This window comes from Choloepus didactylus, chromosome 5 (genome assembly GCF_015220235.1).
Source record: "Choloepus didactylus isolate mChoDid1 chromosome 5, mChoDid1.pri, whole genome shotgun sequence".
NCBI classification, from domain to species: domain Eukaryota; kingdom Metazoa; phylum Chordata; class Mammalia; order Pilosa; family Megalonychidae; genus Choloepus; species Choloepus didactylus.
Genome location: NC_051311.1, coordinates 55398098 through 55417167, shown reverse-complemented (window position 1 = coordinate 55417167; position 19070 = coordinate 55398098). Strand labels below are relative to the sequence as shown.

The 19070-nt window shown below is 42.4% G+C and overlaps 1 protein-coding gene and 1 long non-coding RNA gene across 6 annotated transcripts in view; one reads left to right on the top strand and one right to left on the bottom strand.

Annotated features, from left to right (window-relative positions):
* SLC13A4 (solute carrier family 13 member 4) overlaps window positions 1–17710 on the bottom strand; it is a 54029-nt gene extending 36319 nt beyond the window's left edge. For all 4 annotated transcript variants that reach the window (XM_037836086.1, XM_037836088.1, XM_037836089.1 and 1 more), the window contains exons 1-2: window positions 16995–17710; window positions 7378–7506 (exon numbers count right to left, since the gene is read on the bottom strand). In XM_037836086.1, coding sequence (XP_037692014.1) covers window positions 7378–7506; window positions 16995–17093 — 228 coding nt within the window. In that variant the 5' untranslated portion in view covers window positions 17094–17710. The remainder of the gene's footprint in view (window positions 1–7377; window positions 7507–16994) is intronic.
* Window positions 13288–19070, top strand: part of LOC119534059 — a 136757-nt gene continuing 130974 nt past the window's right edge. For both annotated transcript variants that reach the window (XR_005216946.1, XR_005216947.1), the window contains exon 1: window positions 13288–13382. This is a non-coding gene — a long non-coding RNA (uncharacterized LOC119534059). The remainder of the gene's footprint in view (window positions 13383–19070) is intronic.

Below are 19070 nucleotides of genomic sequence, written 5' to 3'. Positions count from 1 at the left end.
TCCTGCACTCCAAAGTCCCAGATTACTGGATATTTTGAGTCCCTGTACCTATATATTATAATTTTTCTATTTTATTTAGGCTGTTGCTGTTTTCTGTCGTCAGGGTGCTTGCCATTAGCAGTCCTTTCCCTACTTTCTAATTTCTGATTCTAATACATTGTGAGTTGGGAAACTAGATAACGAAGCTTTGTTGGAATTATTTGTGAAGAGAAAATAGATTTTAAATGAGTGTTCCTCCCACGAGTAAAGCACATAGATTTGTGACATTTGCAAGGGCTATTTGATCACCTTATCTGCTTTCCTGCTTTGTGGTTTTTCTTAGTATGCCAAATCACTGAGCTTGGAGAACAGAAGTGTTTCTGTACTGTGTTTTAGAAGAAATGGCTCAAAGATGCTGCTTTTAAAGAGCATATCAGAGTACAGAAACTAAGAACTTGGACTCTGGAGTTCAGACTATCTGAGTTTAAATCCTCGATCCCCCACAGATTAATTGCACGCTATTGGATAAACTACTGGACTTCTGTGCTTAGGTCACTTCAACCTTTCAAGGGGGAGTAATAAAACATAGCTCATTTAATCCATCATCATGTGATTCTTAAAGAAGATAATGCAAGCTTTTAGAACAGTCTGGCATGTGGAAGTGCTAGATAAACCTTAATTATTATTATTAAAGAAGTAATAAAAGATAGAAGCTTCAAGCAGAGACTGAGAGTCAGAAATCAGGATGACAGAAATGAAAGGAGTAAGAGAAAGGAAGTGGAATAAGAAGGAACAAGGTGGACCTAAAAGACAAAAATTTGGTCCTGCACACCCTCCTAATCACCCAATTCACATTCCCCAGGATGGAGGCTTTGAAACTATCCTCACTTCATCAGAAAGGTTCAGGGGCCACTGTGGGAAGGGGGTAGCCATAAGGTTTGGGGAGGGAAGGGTCGCCATAGCCCAGGCTCTGGGCAGGACTTCCCCTGCCTTGTTTTACATAGTGGGTCTCCTAAGATGTGGTATAAAGAAAATGTTTTGTTGCTTAAAAAAAGATTCTTTGCAAACCCTGCACTAGTGAAGTCTAAAGCAGAGGGACCCAGATGAGTGGTGACCTGGCCCAGCTCTGACCTCCCTGGAGAGCTGATTCCTCAGGCACCTCCGATCGATTCAGGACCCGCTGAACTACCCTGATGGAAGGAAGCTAAAGCAGGGGCTGAGCCGAGGCGCAAAGGGGCTGCTGGTCAGATAACAGTTTGTAGGGTGTAACTCTTCTCAGGGAAACATTAGTTTGGTCTCAAAAGGCTACAAGGTCTGTGTGTTCCTAGTTTAGGTCCAGGCCCCCCTTAAGGCACTGTGTGTGGCACCTGGTTCTGGACCCTGTCTCGATGACGGTGGGGGCCGGGCAGCCTGGGCGGCGGCAGGTGGGCTGAGCCGGGATCAGTATCTGAACGCTCAGCCTGTATCCCCGCAGGCCTGCATGCAGGAGGAGGGTCAGCCTCCTTGGTGAGCAGAGGCCAGAGAGGCAGGTTTACACAAGAAGAGGAAGTTCGAGCGTGGGCAGTACTCAGGAATCCAGAGGGTCAGAAAGATCAGGAGTACACAGGGAAGCAGATCCACGACATCAGAACCAAGTGTCACTTGGCTGCAGAGGCCGTTTTGTTATCTCAGTGGGAGCTGCCTCTACTCTTCTCTTGGCCTGGCAGGAGCTAGAATTTGAGCAAGGCTTGCCAGAAGGCCTGCAGTTCAGGGTCACTGAGATAGCTGGCAGGGTTGAGGGTGAATGACTGTGCATGCTGTGTGGTGTGTGTGTGTGTGTGTGTGTGTGTGTGTGTGTGTGTGTGTGTGTGTGTGTGTGTTGGGTAGAGAAAGAAAGCAGACGTAATTCCTACATCCTAAGTCTCTGGGCACCATGGGTAGCTATTCCCAAGCCCTGGCACTCAAACCTTGCTTTTCACCCCACCAGAGAACCTTTGGTCTCCCCACCCTAGGCCATCTCTCCCGTAAACAGTAAATCTTAGCTACCTTGATTTTCAGGGGTATTGTGCCAGGCTATAAACATTGGGAACAATGCATCAGAAGGGGCTTAGAGGACATTAGAGGCACTAATGACACTGGTGAGAATGGTAATGAAAGCAAAATGAGAAAATGAACAAAAAGACAAACCTAAAATATAGAACCAAGCCCTGTAATGCAGCAGAGTGAAGTGTCTGGATGCTCACAAGAAGATCATAGAATCCTAAAATCAAAGGGACCCTGGAGTCAAACCCCTCTCTTAAGGCAAGAATTCCTTCTCTAATGTCCCTAATGTGATCGTCTGACTTGAACTTCCAGAGACAGGAACACTACACTTAGCAGCCCATTGCAGAGTCTTTCCTCATACAGGATAGGGATCTCCCTTATGGTGGCTTTGACTCTTTGGTTCTGGTTTGACTCTGAGCCTGGTGTGTTGAGCTGTAGGAGCAAGAAATCCTGTTTAAGTCTTTTCTTCATTTCTCATTTGACTCAGTTTCCCAGAGTTTTGACATCCTGGCCACCCACCTTTGGATGAGTTCCTCATCCAGAATTGGATGCAATGAATACATATGTTTATTAATTCAACAGAAGATTTCAGTACATATTGCCCAGGAGTTAAGAGCACAAGCTCTGGAGATGTACTACACTGGGTTCAAATCCTGGCCCTACTCCTTACAAGCTGTGTAACCTAGGGTAAATTATTTAACCTCTCTGAACTTCAGTATCCTCCTCTGTAAAATGAAGACAAAAATTTTAGCTACTTTGCAGAGGATTAAATGATACAGTGCATGTAAAGACTTGTGGTAGTGTCTGGCATATATTAATTGCTCAAAATCTTGGCAGCCACATTAGACTGTCAGATAACTCATGCTGAGCCTGTACTTAACTTAAAGCCAAGGGTCTTTTTCACATGAACTGCTGACATTGATCCTTATTAAACTTCATTTTATTAGTTTCAGTCCGTTGTCTCATCCTGTCACCATATATTAGCTAGCCCATCCAGCTTTGAGCTTCCTGCAAATCTAATAACATGCCTTTAATATTTTCATCTGAACTCTCCTTCCAGTCTAATGCCAATATGTTACTCAAGATTCTTCAGGTTCAGCTACTAAACTAGCACTCAAGTTACTCAACTGTGCTATCCTCTTGCCCACACTGACTCCTCTAAATGAGAAACCCTTTTCCTGGAGATTCTGATAGCTCCAAGGAAAAAGTTAATTTATATTAAATAATTTCTATTTAAAAGGCCAGGGAAATTATAAGCTTCTTTTAAAGAAACTTCAATCAAAAGTGGTCAACTTAAAATTTGAGCACTTGACAGGGCAAACTTCATTTATCAGGAACATTCTCTCGTGGGGAATCATGTAAGTCCTCCATAATTCCAAAAATGAGGCATCACTGCAAAAGGTCTCCTGTATTTTCCCATGTGATTTATATTTTCTGTCTGCTAGAATATAAAACTCTCAAGGCCAGGAGCCATTTCTATCATTTCTTATCTCTTCTTAGCACCTGAACTCTGCTGAGAAAAGGCAGTCTAAGCTTTGTACACTGTGAACTCTTAATATATACTGACCAATAAGTCATCACCCTAAAAAGTAATCATTTATATGTACACATCCAGCTGACAGTGGGAGACTCAGATGGGTCAGTTATGAGATATAAAAGGGCAGAAAATTATGTTTTAATCGTTTTTGACACTGTAGGGTACCATACCACACATGGTAGCTACAGAGCTCAGAGAATATTTTCCTGAATATTGAGTGAATAACTAGAAGGAGCAAAGCCACAGTCTCCAGAGTCATACTGATCCTATTTACATACCTTCCTTTCTATGGAGATTACACTGTTGACACACCATAAGAAACATTTCAATCAAGAAACATTGAGTAGGGGCTAAATGCAAGGATGACACTGTGCCAGATACAGGATCCAGATATTATAAATTCTAAAGGGTGTGAATCTTGGTGGAGAAAGGACATGTCCACAAAAGTTTGTATCTGGTGTGGCTGGTGTACTGTTTAAAGGATAAAGCCTCAAATAAGCTCAAAGGAGGGGAGTAATACTTTCAGCTTTGGAAAAGCTTCACAGAGGAAGGTCATTGAGTAGGATTTTAAGAATTAAAGGAATTGGAGAGAACTTTCCAAGGTGAAAGAATGGCCTAAGTTGAGGCAAGGGGATGGGCAAGCCCAGGTGGGTTTGGGGAGTGATACACAGGTGGTTTGTCTGGAGTAGGGGAGCCCTCCTGAGGACCCCAGCTTGGCTTCTGCTTGTGAGCCACGGCACATGCTCCTGTGATTAGATAGGGGTGCAATTGGTGGTTGTAGAACAGACATTTTCTCTGTAAATTTAACTGGCTCACAAAGAGATATTTACCTTATTGACAGTTTCCTCTAATCTGAGCTAACAAGGCCAGCTAAGCAGACTATATTTGGACTAAGCTGCTCCCTGTAGCCCAACTGCTAAATATCATTGCCAGCCAAAGCCACCTTATGAGACAGATGAATTAGGAATTTTCACCCCAGCTGATAAAACATGTCCTCTGATTCCTCCAAGCATTTTCCTTCTGGCCCCCCAGCAAAAACATCTAATCCCTCTCTGGACAGTCTTCCTTTACTCCTCATTAAATCAAGGTACCCTCACAAACAACTGCCCCCGCAGACTCTCCTTATAGGTTTGGCCTTCCTGGCTGTGCAAAGGATCAGGCCCCTTGATGACTTGTTGCCTAGCAACATCTCTACCGTGTGGATGGGCTGACCTGCCCAAAGTCTGGAGAGAGCCCCCTGCAGGCAGCCTTTGGAGTAACAGAGACATCATCGACTCAAAGGCCAAGACAAGCTGTTGGCTTTTGAGCTGCCTATAGTGAAATGCAAAGATGTAACTTTCTAAATGAATAGTTGTCTCACTTTAAAATATTACTTCTGATTCAAAATTTTATAACTTTATTTTTCTCTACCCTGTACTTTTACCCCCTCGCCCATTGGTTTGTGGTTTCACAATTTTAAAAAGAAAACTGCAGAGCAAGTTTGAATACCTCCTTTAAGAAAACACATGTTCCAGGTTGATTTTTCTTTTAAGCATGCACAAAACCCCATACCACTTCGTCTCTTTCCACTAAGGAAGGGGGAAAATTGGAGCAATTACCTAATAATTCAGGTCATAGACTAGCTTTTATGTGGGCCCCCAGGATATAAGTGTTGCACAAATTTCCAGGAATAAAAGCACTGCTGAAGGCCCTTGGGATCCTATCCTTTATGGAGAACCTGAGGCTATGGATACTAAATGCCACTAACAAAAAAAAACAAAACAAAAAGCAATAACCCAAACCTAACTCCCCCTCCAAAACAAACAAACAAACCCACCTGTTCAGTTGAGTTCAAACTGTACAAACTGCTCATTTGCAATCAAGTATAAATATTATAGGATCACCTGGATCTATCTTTGAGCTTTCAAAAAGTTTCTGTTATCCATAGTCAAGGCATTCTACAGGCCCAGCTTCATTCTTCCTCATATCACAGAGGTGGAAAGACACACAGTTCTCAGGAATAACTCAGAATGAAGCCACTTAGTACTTTTTGGAGTGTTTTCCTCATGGCATAGCAAGCAAGAGGATAGACTTTGAAATCTAATAGATAATGGGTTTAAATGAAGTTCTGCTGTGGTTTGGGGGTAAGTTCTTAACTCTCTGCACCTGTTTCCTCATCTGTAGGAAATATGAACACCTTCCTTGTAGAGGTCTTGTGGGCATTAAATAACAGCATCTGACTTTAGCAGGCATTCAAACATTCGTTCCCTTTTCTCTTCCTTCTGTGCCTGTGCTCTTACCCTCATCTGCCCTCAGCTATTCAATCCTCCTCATGGAAACCCTAGGAGAACAGGAAGTGGAGACCAGGTGCTGTAATGAGACGGTCCAAATGGAGCCAGGTGTTGATGAATGACAATGATCACTCATCTTGCTCATGGGTTCTGGTTGTGTTTTCCTTCTTCCCTATTTTTGGTGGGCTTAAGTGTTTGTCCTGAAATTTGGTCACAACCTGGCTTTCAAACTGACAATTTCTATTTGAGCTTTTGAGAATGCTATAGGTAAAGAATGATCCAGAGAAGGCAGACTCTAGGTAGAGGGCAGCCAAGGAAGAAATGTGCAGTAAATCTTGAGCTGGGGAAGAAGGAACAGAAATGTTTTATAGGAGGTGGCCCGGTTTGTATATATTATGGCCCCCATACAAAGAACAAAGTCATGTTCTTTGATGCAATCTTGCGGGGGGAAACATATTAGTGGGGATTAAGTTGGATTGTTTGGATTAGGTTGTTTCCATGGAAATGTGCCCCACCCAACTGTGGGTGATAACTCTGGATAATTTCCATGGGGGGTGTGGCCCTGCCCATTCAGCATGGGTCTTGATTAGTTTACTGGAGCTCTATAGAAGTTCAGACAGAAGGAGCAAGCTTGCCACAGCCAAGAGGGACACTTTGAAGAATGCACAGGAGCTGAGAGAGGAACTGCAGTTTACAGAGACATTTTGGAGATGGTCCTTGAAAGCAGACTCTTGCTCCAGAGAAGCTAAGAGATGACAAATGCCCCAAGAGCAACTGAGAGTGACATTTTGGAGAGAAGCTGAAGCCTAGAGATGAACATCACGGGAGAAAGCCATTTTGAAACCAGAGCTCCAGAGCAAACGCCAGCCCCGTGCCTTCCCATCTAACAGAGGTTTTCCGGATGCCATTGGCCATCCTCCAGTGAAGGTACCCGACTGTTGATTTGTTACCTTGGACACTTTATGGCCTTAAGACTGTAACTGTGTAACCAAATAAACCCCCTTTATAAAAGCCAATCCACTTCTTGTGTTTTGTATTCTGGCAGCATTAGCAAACTAGAACCAGAGGGTGGATGAAAACATCGTCAGGAGTCAGGGGAAAAATGGTAAGTCTCTGTCAACAAACAGTTATTGAGTACCTGCTCTCTATGTGCTTGGCTTTATAATGAAATGCAAAAGAAACGGGAGGCCTGATTCCTGCCTTTGAGTGCTGATAGTCTAAATGGATATACAAAAGACTGGAAAAGATCAACAGCAGTCAGGTTTAAGTGTAAATTGTATAGTTCCTAAGGGGTTTCACTGAAGGAGAAATAGGATGTGATTAATCGAGGAAGGCTTTCTGAAAGAGGCAAGTTTTGAGCTAGTTTGAGGGCAATGAGGGTCGTGGATTGAAGGAGAGGAACTCAGGTGTCCAGAACACCAGGTGCAAAGGCTTAGTGCTAACGGGTTGTTCTAGAGGGGGAAAAAAGCTCCTTCCTCCTCAAGTACTTTGTGACTCTCCGGTCACTGTGAGCACTCTTTCTGGCCCTGCAAGGACTCAAGCAGGGAGCTGTGCCACAAGTGGTCTAACCTCACTGGATCGGAGCACCCCGAAGAATGGGTAGAGGAAGGCGGGCACCAGAGCTGCAGCTCCAAGAGGCACTGCCTCGGAGATCCAGTACACAGCAGTCACGATCAACACGTAAGCACATGCAGCCTCCTGTAAGTGGGGAGAGAGGGCAGTTAGTCACACAACAGTTGCTGCCACTGAGAAGCCATAATGAGACACAGAGCAGAGGCAGAAGGCATCTGGACTCGAACACAGGCACTGGGATCCAGCCCTGGGAGGTGCAGAGCTGGACTTAGCAGGGGAGTGTGGGAACACATGCACTTTGGTGCATGAAGTTATGGTTGCTTCTTGGGTGGACTGATGCCTGGGATGCAATTTGTACTCGTGTGCAGCAAGGCAGCCAGCAGACTGTTAAAATATCACAGCTCTGCTGGTACCTGAAACTTCAGAGAATGGGGACTGAAAATTATCTACAGCATCTAAGCTCAAAATCATATACTATAAAGGTGGAGTTCAAAGCTTTAACTTGGACTGGGGCGTAGCATTTGGTGTCAAGTTGATCTGAAGCTAGAGGTTTCTGGGGTAGCTGAAGGTGTTTCAAGATTGCTGAGATTGGTTTGTGTGATCTGTCCCTATATGAACTCTGAGATAAGCCATCCTGAGTCCAAAACATGTGCTAAGACACTAAGATACAAGGATACAGGGACATTTGGGTGTGTGCCTGATTGAAGAGAAGCTAAGATCACTTAAAAGTGCGATTTACAAATAATCCCAAATGTGGTTTATATACTGTGCTCTGCTAGCCTTGGGATTCTATGAGTGAGTCTCAGGAATATCCCAGAGGATGGGGACACAGCAAAGCCTTGAATCCAGGCAGCCATCTCCATCTCACTCCAACCAGTATCACTCTGCTTTCATTTGGTTTATATACTGAATTACACATAAGACTTTATGTGGAAAAAAGGGCTCCACTGCTTTAAAAATGAGCAGAGTAAATACCTCTGCTTTAGACTACTTGCCAAAACAGCTAAATACAGTAGTAAATTTAACCAAGGAAATTGTTAGGCATTGTGTATATGCAGTAACTTGTTGACCATTTTCCCTTTCATTTTTCAGTCTGAGGTTCTTTCATTTTGCAGTAGCATCTAAGGTTCCCTGGGTGCTTCCTTACAGAGTCAGTAATGAGCTGAAGGAAGCCTTGTGGAGGGGAGAAAAGGAATGGAGAGGTTGGCAGCAATGCAGATAATGGAACCAACTCTTTGGACAAGGAAGAGAAACAAGCCCCTATCAAAGGGTTTCTCAACCTCAGCAATATTGACATTTTGGACTTGATAACTCTTTGCTGTGGAGAGCTTTCTTGTGCATTGCAGGATATTTAGCAATATTCCCGGCCTCTACCTACTAGATGCCAGTAGTGCCTCCTCAGTTGTGACAACCAAAACTGTCTCCTGATATGGCCAAATGTCCCTTGGCAGACAGAATAACCCCAGGTTGAGATCCACTGCCTTAACCTATATCTGGTTCTCATTGCTCTTGGACTCCATTCAACCTGTCTCAATACAAATGGAGATATTCTTCTGACCAAGCAAATAAAAAATGTTATCTATCCTGAAGGGAAGGTCCAGAAGTGTTTCTCAAGACCACTCACTCTGCTGGTTGCACAACCTAGGGACACTCAGAGTAAATGTGTCCAACACTATTGTCCCAAATCTGCCCTCTTTCAGGTCAGGAAAGCATAGCCTTGGGGAGCTGTCAAAAAAGGCTGTTTGATGTCTTGCCAGACTCTCTCCCCAGGACTCTTTGGAATGGGAATGCACCTCCCCACTCTTTCTAAGTCCCAGGCCCTGTTTTGGCTGGGAAATACCGACTTGGGAAAGTCCTCTCTGGGGTGACCCACTTCCCAAAATTTGTCCTCAAGGCAAAAGCATCTAGAGGCAAGGAAAGGAGAGTAAACAAAAAACCAAAACCAAAACCAAAAACAAGCTAGAGAGGCCAAACAAAAGCAAATAGAACAGACCAAGATCCTTGGAGAAGGAACTAAAGAAAGGAAGCTTTCTTTTGGGTGTGAAACAATTGCATAAGGGTACAATCTTAAAAACTGTTCCACATGTTTTCTGCATGAAGCTGGAAATCAATAACAGGCAGAGAACAGGAATATTCAAAATATATGGAGGTTAAACAACAGTCTTAAGCAATCAGTGGGTCAAAGAAGAAATTGTAAGAGAAATCAGTAAATATCTTGAGACAAATGAAAACCAGAAACAACATATCAAAACTTATGGGATGCAGTTAAGGCAGTGCTGAGAGGGAAATTTATAGTCCTAATTACCTACATTATAAAAGAAGAAAGAGTTAAAAACAAAGACCTAACTGCAGACCTGAAGAACTAGAAAAGGAACAGCAAACTAATCCCAAAACAAGCAAGGAAAAGAAATAAAGATTAGAGCAGAAATAAATGAAATTGAGAATTAAAAAAAAATAGAAAGAATTAACAAAACCAAAAGTTGGTTCTTTGAGAAGATCAATAAAATTGACAAACTCTTAGCTAGACTGACAAAGAAAAAAAGAGAGAAGATGCAAATAAATAAAATCAGAAATGAAAGGGGGACATTACTACTGGCCCTACAGAAACAAAAAGGATTATAAGAGGATACTATGAACAACTGTATGCCAACAAATTAGACAACCTAGATGAAATGGAAAATTTCCTAGAAACACATGAACAACCTACACTGATTCTAGAATAAAAGAAGACCTCAACAGACCAATTACAAGTAAAGAGACTGAATCAGTCATCCAAAATCTCCCAACAGAGAAAAGCCCAGGACCAGATGGCTTCATAGGTGAATTCTAGCAATCATTCCAAGAAGAATTAATACCAATCCTATTCAAACTCTTCCAAAAAACTGAAGAGGAGGGAACACGACCTAACTCATTTAATGAAGTCAACATCACCCTATACCAAAGCTAGATAATATGAGTCAAAAATTATGAGCCAAAAATTTACAGACCAATTTCTCTTATGAATATAGGATGAAAAAATCCTCAACAAAATACTTGCAGATCAAATCAAAAGAATGAAAGAGGACCCCTATCTTATACCTTCCACAAACATTAACTCAAAATAGATCAAAGACTTAAATATAAAGAGCCAGGACTATAAAACTCCTAGAAGTGAATGTAAGGAAAGCATCTTCAAGAAAATGGTTTCTTAGACTTCACAGCCAAAGCACAAGCAACAAAAGAAAAAATAGATAAATGGAACCTCTTCAAAATTTAGCGCTTCAAAGGACTTTGTCAAGAAAATGAAAAGGCAGCCTACTCAATGGGAGAAAATATTTGGAAACCATGTACCTGATAAGGGTTTAATATCCAGAATAGGTAAAGAAATCCTACAACTCAACAATAAAAAAACCCCCAATAAAACATGGACAAAAGACTTGAATAGACAATTTTCCAAAGAGGGAATACAGATGGCCAAAAAGCACATGAAAAGATGATCAGCATCACTAGCTATTAGGGAAATGCAAATCAAAACTACAATTAGATATCATTTCACACCTACTAGAATGGCCACTATTAAAAAAAAAACAGAAAATTACAAGCATTGGAGAAGATGTGGAGAAATGGGAACACTCATTCACTGCTGGTGGGAATGTAAAATGATGCAGCCTCTATGGAAGACAGTTTGGCAGTTCCTCAGAAAGCTAAGTATAGAATTGCCATATGATCTGGCAATCCCACTACGAGGCATATACCCAGAAGAACTGAAGGTAGAGACACCAACAGATATTTGCCCATGTTCATGGCAGCATTATTCACAATTGCCAAAAGATGGAAGCCACTCAAGTGTCATCAACCTGTGAATGGATGAACAAAATGTGGTATGTACGTATGATGAAATATTATTCAGCAGTAAAAAGAAATGAAGTCCTAATGCATGCGACAACATGGATGAACTTTGAGGACATTATGTTGAGTGAAATAAGTCATATACAAAAGAACAAATATTGTACAATCTCACTAATATGAACTAATTATAATAACAAAATCCATTGAGTTAGACTCTAGAACATAGGTCACCAGGAGATAGAATGGGGGTAGCGAAATTGGGAGCTGATGCTTAATTTGGGCAGAATTTCTAATCAGGTTGATTGCAAATGTTTGGAAATGGATAGTGATGATAGTAGCACATTATTGTGAGTATAATTAACAATGCTGAATTGTGGGTGAATGTGGTTGAAAAGGGGAAGTTTTTGGGTCGTGTATGTTACTAGACAGAGAGCTAAAGGATAAACATGGGACTGCATAACACAGTGAATCCTGTTGTGGACAATGATGACTGTGATTAATAGTTCAAGTAAAAGAATGTTCTTTCATGAATTATAACAAATGTATGTCACTATTACAAGGTGTTAATAATTGCGTGGTATATGTTAAAAAAAAAAACCTAATGCAAACTACAGATTATGGTTAACCATAATATTTTAATATTCTTGCATCCATTGTATGTAACAAAGGCACCACACCAATGCAAAAGTGTCAACAATAGGGTGACATATGGGAATGTTGTATTTTTTACATGACTTTTATGTAAACCTACAACTTCTCTAATTTAAAAATAAATATAACAATAATAAAAAAGATTATTGTAAGTGAAAGAAACCAGACACAAAGCACTACCTATTGTATGATTCCATTTATGTAAAATGTAAATATAAGTAAATCTATAGAGACAGAATTAGATTCGTGGTTATGTAAGGCTGGGGAAGGTTAGAAGATTGAGATGTGACTGCTAAGGGGTAAGGATTTTTTCTTTTTGGAGTAATGAAAATGTTCTAAAATTGACCATGGTGATTATTGCACAACTCGGATTATACTAAAAGCCACTGATTGTACAGTTTGATGGCTTGTTTGGTATGTGAATATATCTCAATAAAACTGCTTAAAAAAATAACAAACCTCCTTAACTTTGGCCTGCAGTAACGCTGACTGCCCTGACAAGTGCTGATTAATGTAGTTGAGAGAGGTCAGCTGTCACTGTTGGGAGAGATCACTGTGACTTGGAGGGTCATTGTGCAGACAATCTAAGTTGGCTGTGGGTTTTTCAATGTTTATATATTTCTAAAACATCCGGGTTCAGGTCTGAGCTGCCCTGAGTCTGACTGCTGATCAGGGAACCTGCCAAATCTTGTTCTGTTTATACTCCAGTGGGCTCAGAACAAGCCTCTTCAAACTGTTGCACAAAAGTTACAAAAGGTCACTGTGATCAGTGAGGAGCAGCAGGGGTGATTAACCTGGCTTGGCGGGACGGGCCCTTGTTCCCTCCTTATATCCATGGATTATGGGGTTGGAACATGAGAAACAGGAAGTAGGCCCAATTATTGTTAACTGTAGCTCCCACTGAGATTTCCTCTGAGGCCAAAAGATCAGAGAGAGGTTTGGAAGTGCCGCTAAGACAACAGAATCAATAGTGAAATGAAAATGGCTCCATTTGGAAAAGAATACAATTTAGAGAAATGCCCACCTTGTTGAAGAAATTAAACTACCTAAAGGAGTTCAAAGCCATTTAGCTCACTTGAGCCCACTTATTCTCATCTTTTTTCTGAGAAAGTGTCACAAGGGCAGGTGTTAATTCAAGTTTCAGGTAAAGGGGACAGAGAGTCCCTCACTGGGAAGCCCTTATCCCCTCCTGAGAACCCCCAGCCTTCCTCATCCTGGTCATTACAGGGTCAAAAGTTAAGGAAAGAGAGAGAGATGGAGGGAGGAAGGCTGGGATGGTGGGAAGGAGGGAAGAAAGGAGAGAGGGGAGACAGAGAGAGAGGGAGAGAGAGGTCGGGGGGGAGGGAGAGGGATGGGAAGGGAATGGAAGGGAAGGAAAAGGAAAGGAAAGGGAAGAGAAGACTAAACCAAATGCATTTTCCTTCTTCTAGGTACCATTTTGTTTTGAATTAAGAGTATATGGGAAAGCCTGAATATGTGGATAATACAACAGATTCTTACCATCTCCACAAAGGTCAGAGATTGTAAGTGTTCAATACTGACATTTTTAAAATTCCCTTGACTCAAGACAGCTAACTTCATTTTCAGAACTGTTTTAAACCTTTGTGTGCTGGTTTATAAAATAATGTGTGTAATCCTTGTTACTTTCCTGATACCGGTGGTTTCCCATGGTTGGTTAGAATATATATTTGTTTTGATGTCTGCATTGGCATGTTTAGATGTCTTCTGAAGGTGAAGTTCAGCCATTTTGTATCAAACAGCACAACCAGTGTCTGCATCAAGTTTAATGAGATGTTACATGTAAGACTGAATTTTCTAGTTCTTCCTTGTAGAGTTATAAATGGAAAGAGTACACTACCTGATTAATAGTTTCTTCATATTCTACATATAATTTGTGGCTGCAGAATATTGTCATTTGTTGCACACTACGTAACAAAACAACTAAGACAATTTTGATTTTGAGTGTTGTTAGCAATTGGAATAGGTTATTAGAAGTTACCAATAGGTTACCAAGCCACCTTCATTCAGCAGTATTATGAACAGGAAAAACTTTCTTCATTTTTATCTGGACTCATGTGTGTCCTTAGAGCAAAAGAGTTGGCAAGAGTCCAACTTCAGAGGGGCTTTCCATACATTAGTTTCTCTCTTAGTTCACTCACAAATCTACATAAACTTCCTTTTACATCTTCTCACTCTTTTCAAAATTTAGTATGTGAACTTGTATTCAGACAATCCAAAATATTCTGGAAAGATTGATTACAGGAGTCTTGTATTCAAGCATCTACCAAATGTCTGCCAGATAGCTGGATCATGGTTGGTTGAATTGAATTGGTCTTATTTGATGGCTAACAAGTCTCTCTTATCTACTAGAGAGAATATTATGGGAACCCCAAGATCCTTATCACATGCCTTGGATCAACAGGTGTGTAGTGGTTGGCAAATATTTAAGGGATAGTGTTACCAATTCTTGCTCTTATTTTCAAATAAAGGAAAGAGTTCAAATGTATGCCATTTCCCTATATAGGATGGTTCATGACTCTGCTACTAACTTACACTTGAATCTGGTTCTTTTCCGTGCAATCTGATTACCTGCCAATGACATTCCATTCAAACTTCACTGGAAGGTGCTTGAGGTCTGTTTATTTGCTGTCATAAATGACTGGGGGCCCTTTTTGAAATTCAGCTCTTGGGAGGTTGGGGTGTAACTTTTATCCCACTGAGAACACTGAAGCAGTGCTTAGTCATGGGTGCCCCCTCTTGTACCCTCTTCTTCTGTAATATGGTAAACAGAATCTGGGCCCCTGGTTTTAGAAAGCTGGGCAAGAAGAAGGGGAAGGTCACTCTGACCTTTCCTAAAACATAGTTGTGGCTAGTCACTTTGTATAACCATTAAAACTGCAGGCCAGGAGCTCCTACCTTGGTCACTTCTCTCAATTGCAGCCCAAAGCAGGCAAATCCATTTAGGAATTTTATGGATTAAGTATCAGAGTCTAAAACTTTGATGCAAGGGTCTCGCAATGGGGGAGGGACATAATGTGTTGGGACCTACCTTGTGCCCACCGTGAGCACTGCTGATGCCAACGTGCTTTTACTTCATTGTAAAGAAAGAGGAGCAATGTTTTTTTGACACCAGGGACACACATAGAGATAATCCTTGCAGGGCACAGGGAGGTAAGAGGGAGCTTCAGCTCCATCTGGCTATCCTGAAGGCTGAGGAGGGTCAAAGTATCTGCATACCACTGACCCCCACACACTGATTGGGAAACTCTGACATAGAGTATTTCTATTTTTCTAGGGCAGTGGTTCTCAACTGCTGGCAAATTTGGCTCTCAGGGGACATCTGGCAATGTCTAAGAGACATTTTTGGTTGTCACAAATGGGAGGGGGAGTGCTACTGGCATCTAGTAGGTAGGGGACAGAGATGCTGCTAAACATCCTACATGACAGGACAGCCCCCCACAACAGAGAATTATCTTGTCCAAAATGGCAATCACACTGTTGAGAAATCCCATCCTCAGGTGAAAGTTAGGCTGAAAGATGGTGCAAGATCAAGAAAGGGCAATATGTCTTGGTCCCAGTAAGAAGAGATTTTAAAAATCTCTTCAAAAATTATTTATAAATCCTGAGAGAGGAGAGGCTCTCCCATGTTTCCTTTTCTCTCCTCTGTTTTCCACAACCCTCTTCTTCCCTCAAAGCTATAGGTTATTTTGCCTACTTCATTTTTTTTTCTTCCTGTGGATTCTTCTCATTAGTTATCGATGACTAAGTAGCTCAAGGATGGGGTCCCAGAATGAAATGTGGGGAAACAGACCCTACAGTCATGGTCCCCAAAGGTTAGGAATGATTTAAAATGAGGCTGGGGGATCGTGACGTGCTAGGAGAAGATGGTAATTGTGGATCTTGTTAGCATTCCCTTGACCAATCTGACATTGAGTAAAACCATGAAGCAAAAAGACAAACAAACAAAAAGCAAAGCAAAGCAAAGCAAAACAAAACAAAACAAAAAACAGGCCTATGTGGATGAAGCAGAAAATTGACTAGCATTCAGTCCAGGGAGACTGTCAGCAGAAATCACTGCTAATCTCAGCCCAGCTTTAATTAGCGTCTCCCTGGCACTGTGGAATATTTATCCTACAAAGGATTTAAGCAAGTTTGTTTTTAAGAGGAACCATCCTAATCTCCTCTATTTAACTTTTTAATTTAATGTTGGTTACCAAGTTACTCAAGGAGCTAAGTGGAAGACGTTTTTCCCTTGCTACAAAGATTATTAACCTGTCTTAATTTACTTTTCCCAAAATCCCACTGCTAGGGTCAGTTGGGGAAGGGGTAAAGCTAGAGACAGGAGGAAAAGAAGGGAGAAATTTCAAAGCTCTGGCTTGTCTGCTTACACAAACACCGTGCAAAATGAAGTTATGGTCTAGAGTGACTTATTTGTGTCGGCGTGTGTCCCTCTTTCAAGAGCACAGACAGGAAACTGCAGGGCGTGCAAATAATCAAAGGGCCGTATGCACAGGGCAACTAGCCAAGCTCTGTATTCAACTTAAAAGTTCATAGGGATTAACAGTTTCAATTTTTGGTTATCAGAGCCTGCCACGACCTGGCCACAGACCCTGGATAAGTGCCCAGGAGCCCTCACTAAGACCACACCTGACCCCAGGCCCACCGTCCAGTGATGGCACGATTCCCTTCCTCCCCCATCTTCTCCTTAGTGTCATTACTGTGATGCCTTCTGGTGTCGCTAGTTCCTCTCAGATAAAGATGGTCAGGTTTTGACTCCCAGCAAGTACAAGCTCATCAGTGTGTCCTTCTCCTTATCGGGCTGCCTGACCCTTGCCCCAGGGAAGGCTGGCCCGCTGATCTGTGTAACACAGTTCAGCCAAGGCCCTTACTCTAATCTGACCCCAGGCTGGGGACTGGGAGACCGGGAATGGGATAAAGGATTGAGAATGGCAGTTTTTAGAAAGAAGGTATTTCGGCATCCTCCGGGAACACGGTTCCATTTCTCCAAACAAACAACGAACAAAAAGCCAGTTCTGAGGTACTGCACAAGCACCCTTCTCCCTCAGCTGGCCTCCCCTGGGTGACCTCCCACGTGACCCACTGGCACCCAAGAAGGAGGACGGGTCGGTACTTACACTGCTGGGATGGAGGATGGGCAGAGGCAGCAGCAGGAGCGGAACGAAGATGCCCAGCAGCAGGTTTCTTGCTCTGAGGAGACCCTTCGGCAAGCCCATTTTGGACCTACTTCCTCTCCTCCTTCCCTCAGGTCCTTCTCTGCTGCGTTTGATCGTCGTTTGATCCTCACTATGCACGTTCTCTGTCCAGACAGACGTCTTAGACCTTCCTTGGCTTCCTTCTTCGAAGAATCCTATTTTGTTTCGGGGGGCAGAAGAGGAGGGCAGTTACACCCCGTGTCCACAAAAGGCTGGCCTCCTTGTCTCCTGTTTAGGTGGGATTGATGAGCATAGTTTCATGACCAGCAAAAAGGAACTGGGAAAGGATTATAAACGGGGGCATAGTGGGGTCCCTCTTTGCTTGATTAGCATACAGTCACTTCATTCTAGGTGTCGCCAAAGCCCTCTTAAGCGATTAAAATTATACCTTTGTTGCTGCTGTTTGGCCTTGAAGAAATCATTTAAAGGCTTTAAAAATTAAAAAGACTTGTTCTCGCTGTCCATCATTTCTCCTCCCTCTGATGGTACCGGTTCCATCTCCTACCTGAGCTCTTTGTTGGTAAAAACCTAGTACCCTCTTCCCTTAAAACAAGCACCCGAGTTGGTCAGAGGCTGATGCAAGACTTCAGATAGGGCTGGTCGTTCCTCCCAAGACCTGACACCTTACTGGTTTTAAATTTCTTTCCTTCAGATTGGTTTCCCACTTATAATTTGCCTTGAGCCTGCAGAAAAAAAAAAAAAGTATTAAAAAAAATCCTGAAGACATTCTTTTATGTCTTAGGACAAAAACTTGCTGTAGACCCACCTTTAACTTAAACTCACCTATGGGGAGCTGGGACAGAGTCAGTAGCGCTGCCTATTTACCAGAGCCAATCAGCAAATTGAAGAGAACCAGCCAATAGCTCTTCGTAAGGCAGTGGCTGATTGGTCACAGCAGGGACCTGCTGATTCTGCAGAACCAAGGCAACCTGCAAAGCTTGTTTTTCAGTTTTTCAAACGTCCCAGGGGCTGGACTGATGACCATCATTATAAACACAATTCCACTTCTTTGGCAGTGTTTTATTGTTTTGGACCATAGGCCATGGAGCTTTCTCTGGGAGGGCCACTTGCTGATCTAGTCCTTAGAAAAATGAAGTGTCTGGTGGTAGGGAGAAAATGAAATATTAGTTTTGGAGAAATTTGCCCCAGAGTGTTCAATATTAAGTCTTTCTGCTGGCTTCAGTACCAAGGTGTAAACAAAGGGTCTAAGCCAGCGGAGGATGTTAACCTGCGAGATCACAGACCCTGCCCAGGGAGCATGGGAAGGGTAGCTGCCCTGGAAAAGCCTGGATGCTCATCTCATTTCAGAGGCCCTTTGAGCCCACAAATTAGTGGTCTTTCTAGCTAGAGTAGGAGCTCAAATTCTCCTCTCAGAGGCTCTTCATCTACACAGAGAAAAGAGAAAATGGCTTGTATACAGGAGAAGGAAGAAGGGCAGAACAGAAGTTGACACGCTCAGGGACAGAGCTCTGGAATTTCTCTTCCTTACAGAGCAGGAGAAGCTGTTTGCCTTTTTTCTCAGAAAGGGAACATGTAGGTTTGGGTAAAGGAAGAGAGAGGGAGAGAGAGAGAGAGAGGGAGAGAGAGAGAGAGAGAGAGAGAGAGAGAGAGAGAGAGAGAGAGAGAGAGAGAGAGAGAGAACCCAGACTGTAAGTAGTGGTCCTCTGTAGCATTACCTTGATCTGAGAGATGCTGAACAGTCAAGGGCTTGTGCAGCCCATATTCTCTTGAAATTAGCAGAACACAAGGAATGGTGTTCCGAACTCTGACTCTATACCAGTTGGAAATGATCCCCAGGCTAAAGGTGAAATGACCGGGGAAGTGACTTCAGAAAACTAGTTCTTCTTGACTTCTGAGGCAAGTGTAGCCGTAGAGCGCCTTGGCCTCCTCTGAAGTTATCTTGCCATTGTAGGATGGGCTAGGATGACTCACCCCTTAAATGTATGTTAAAGACCTGCTACTGTATTTACAACATTCTGGCTTCATTTCTGTAATGAT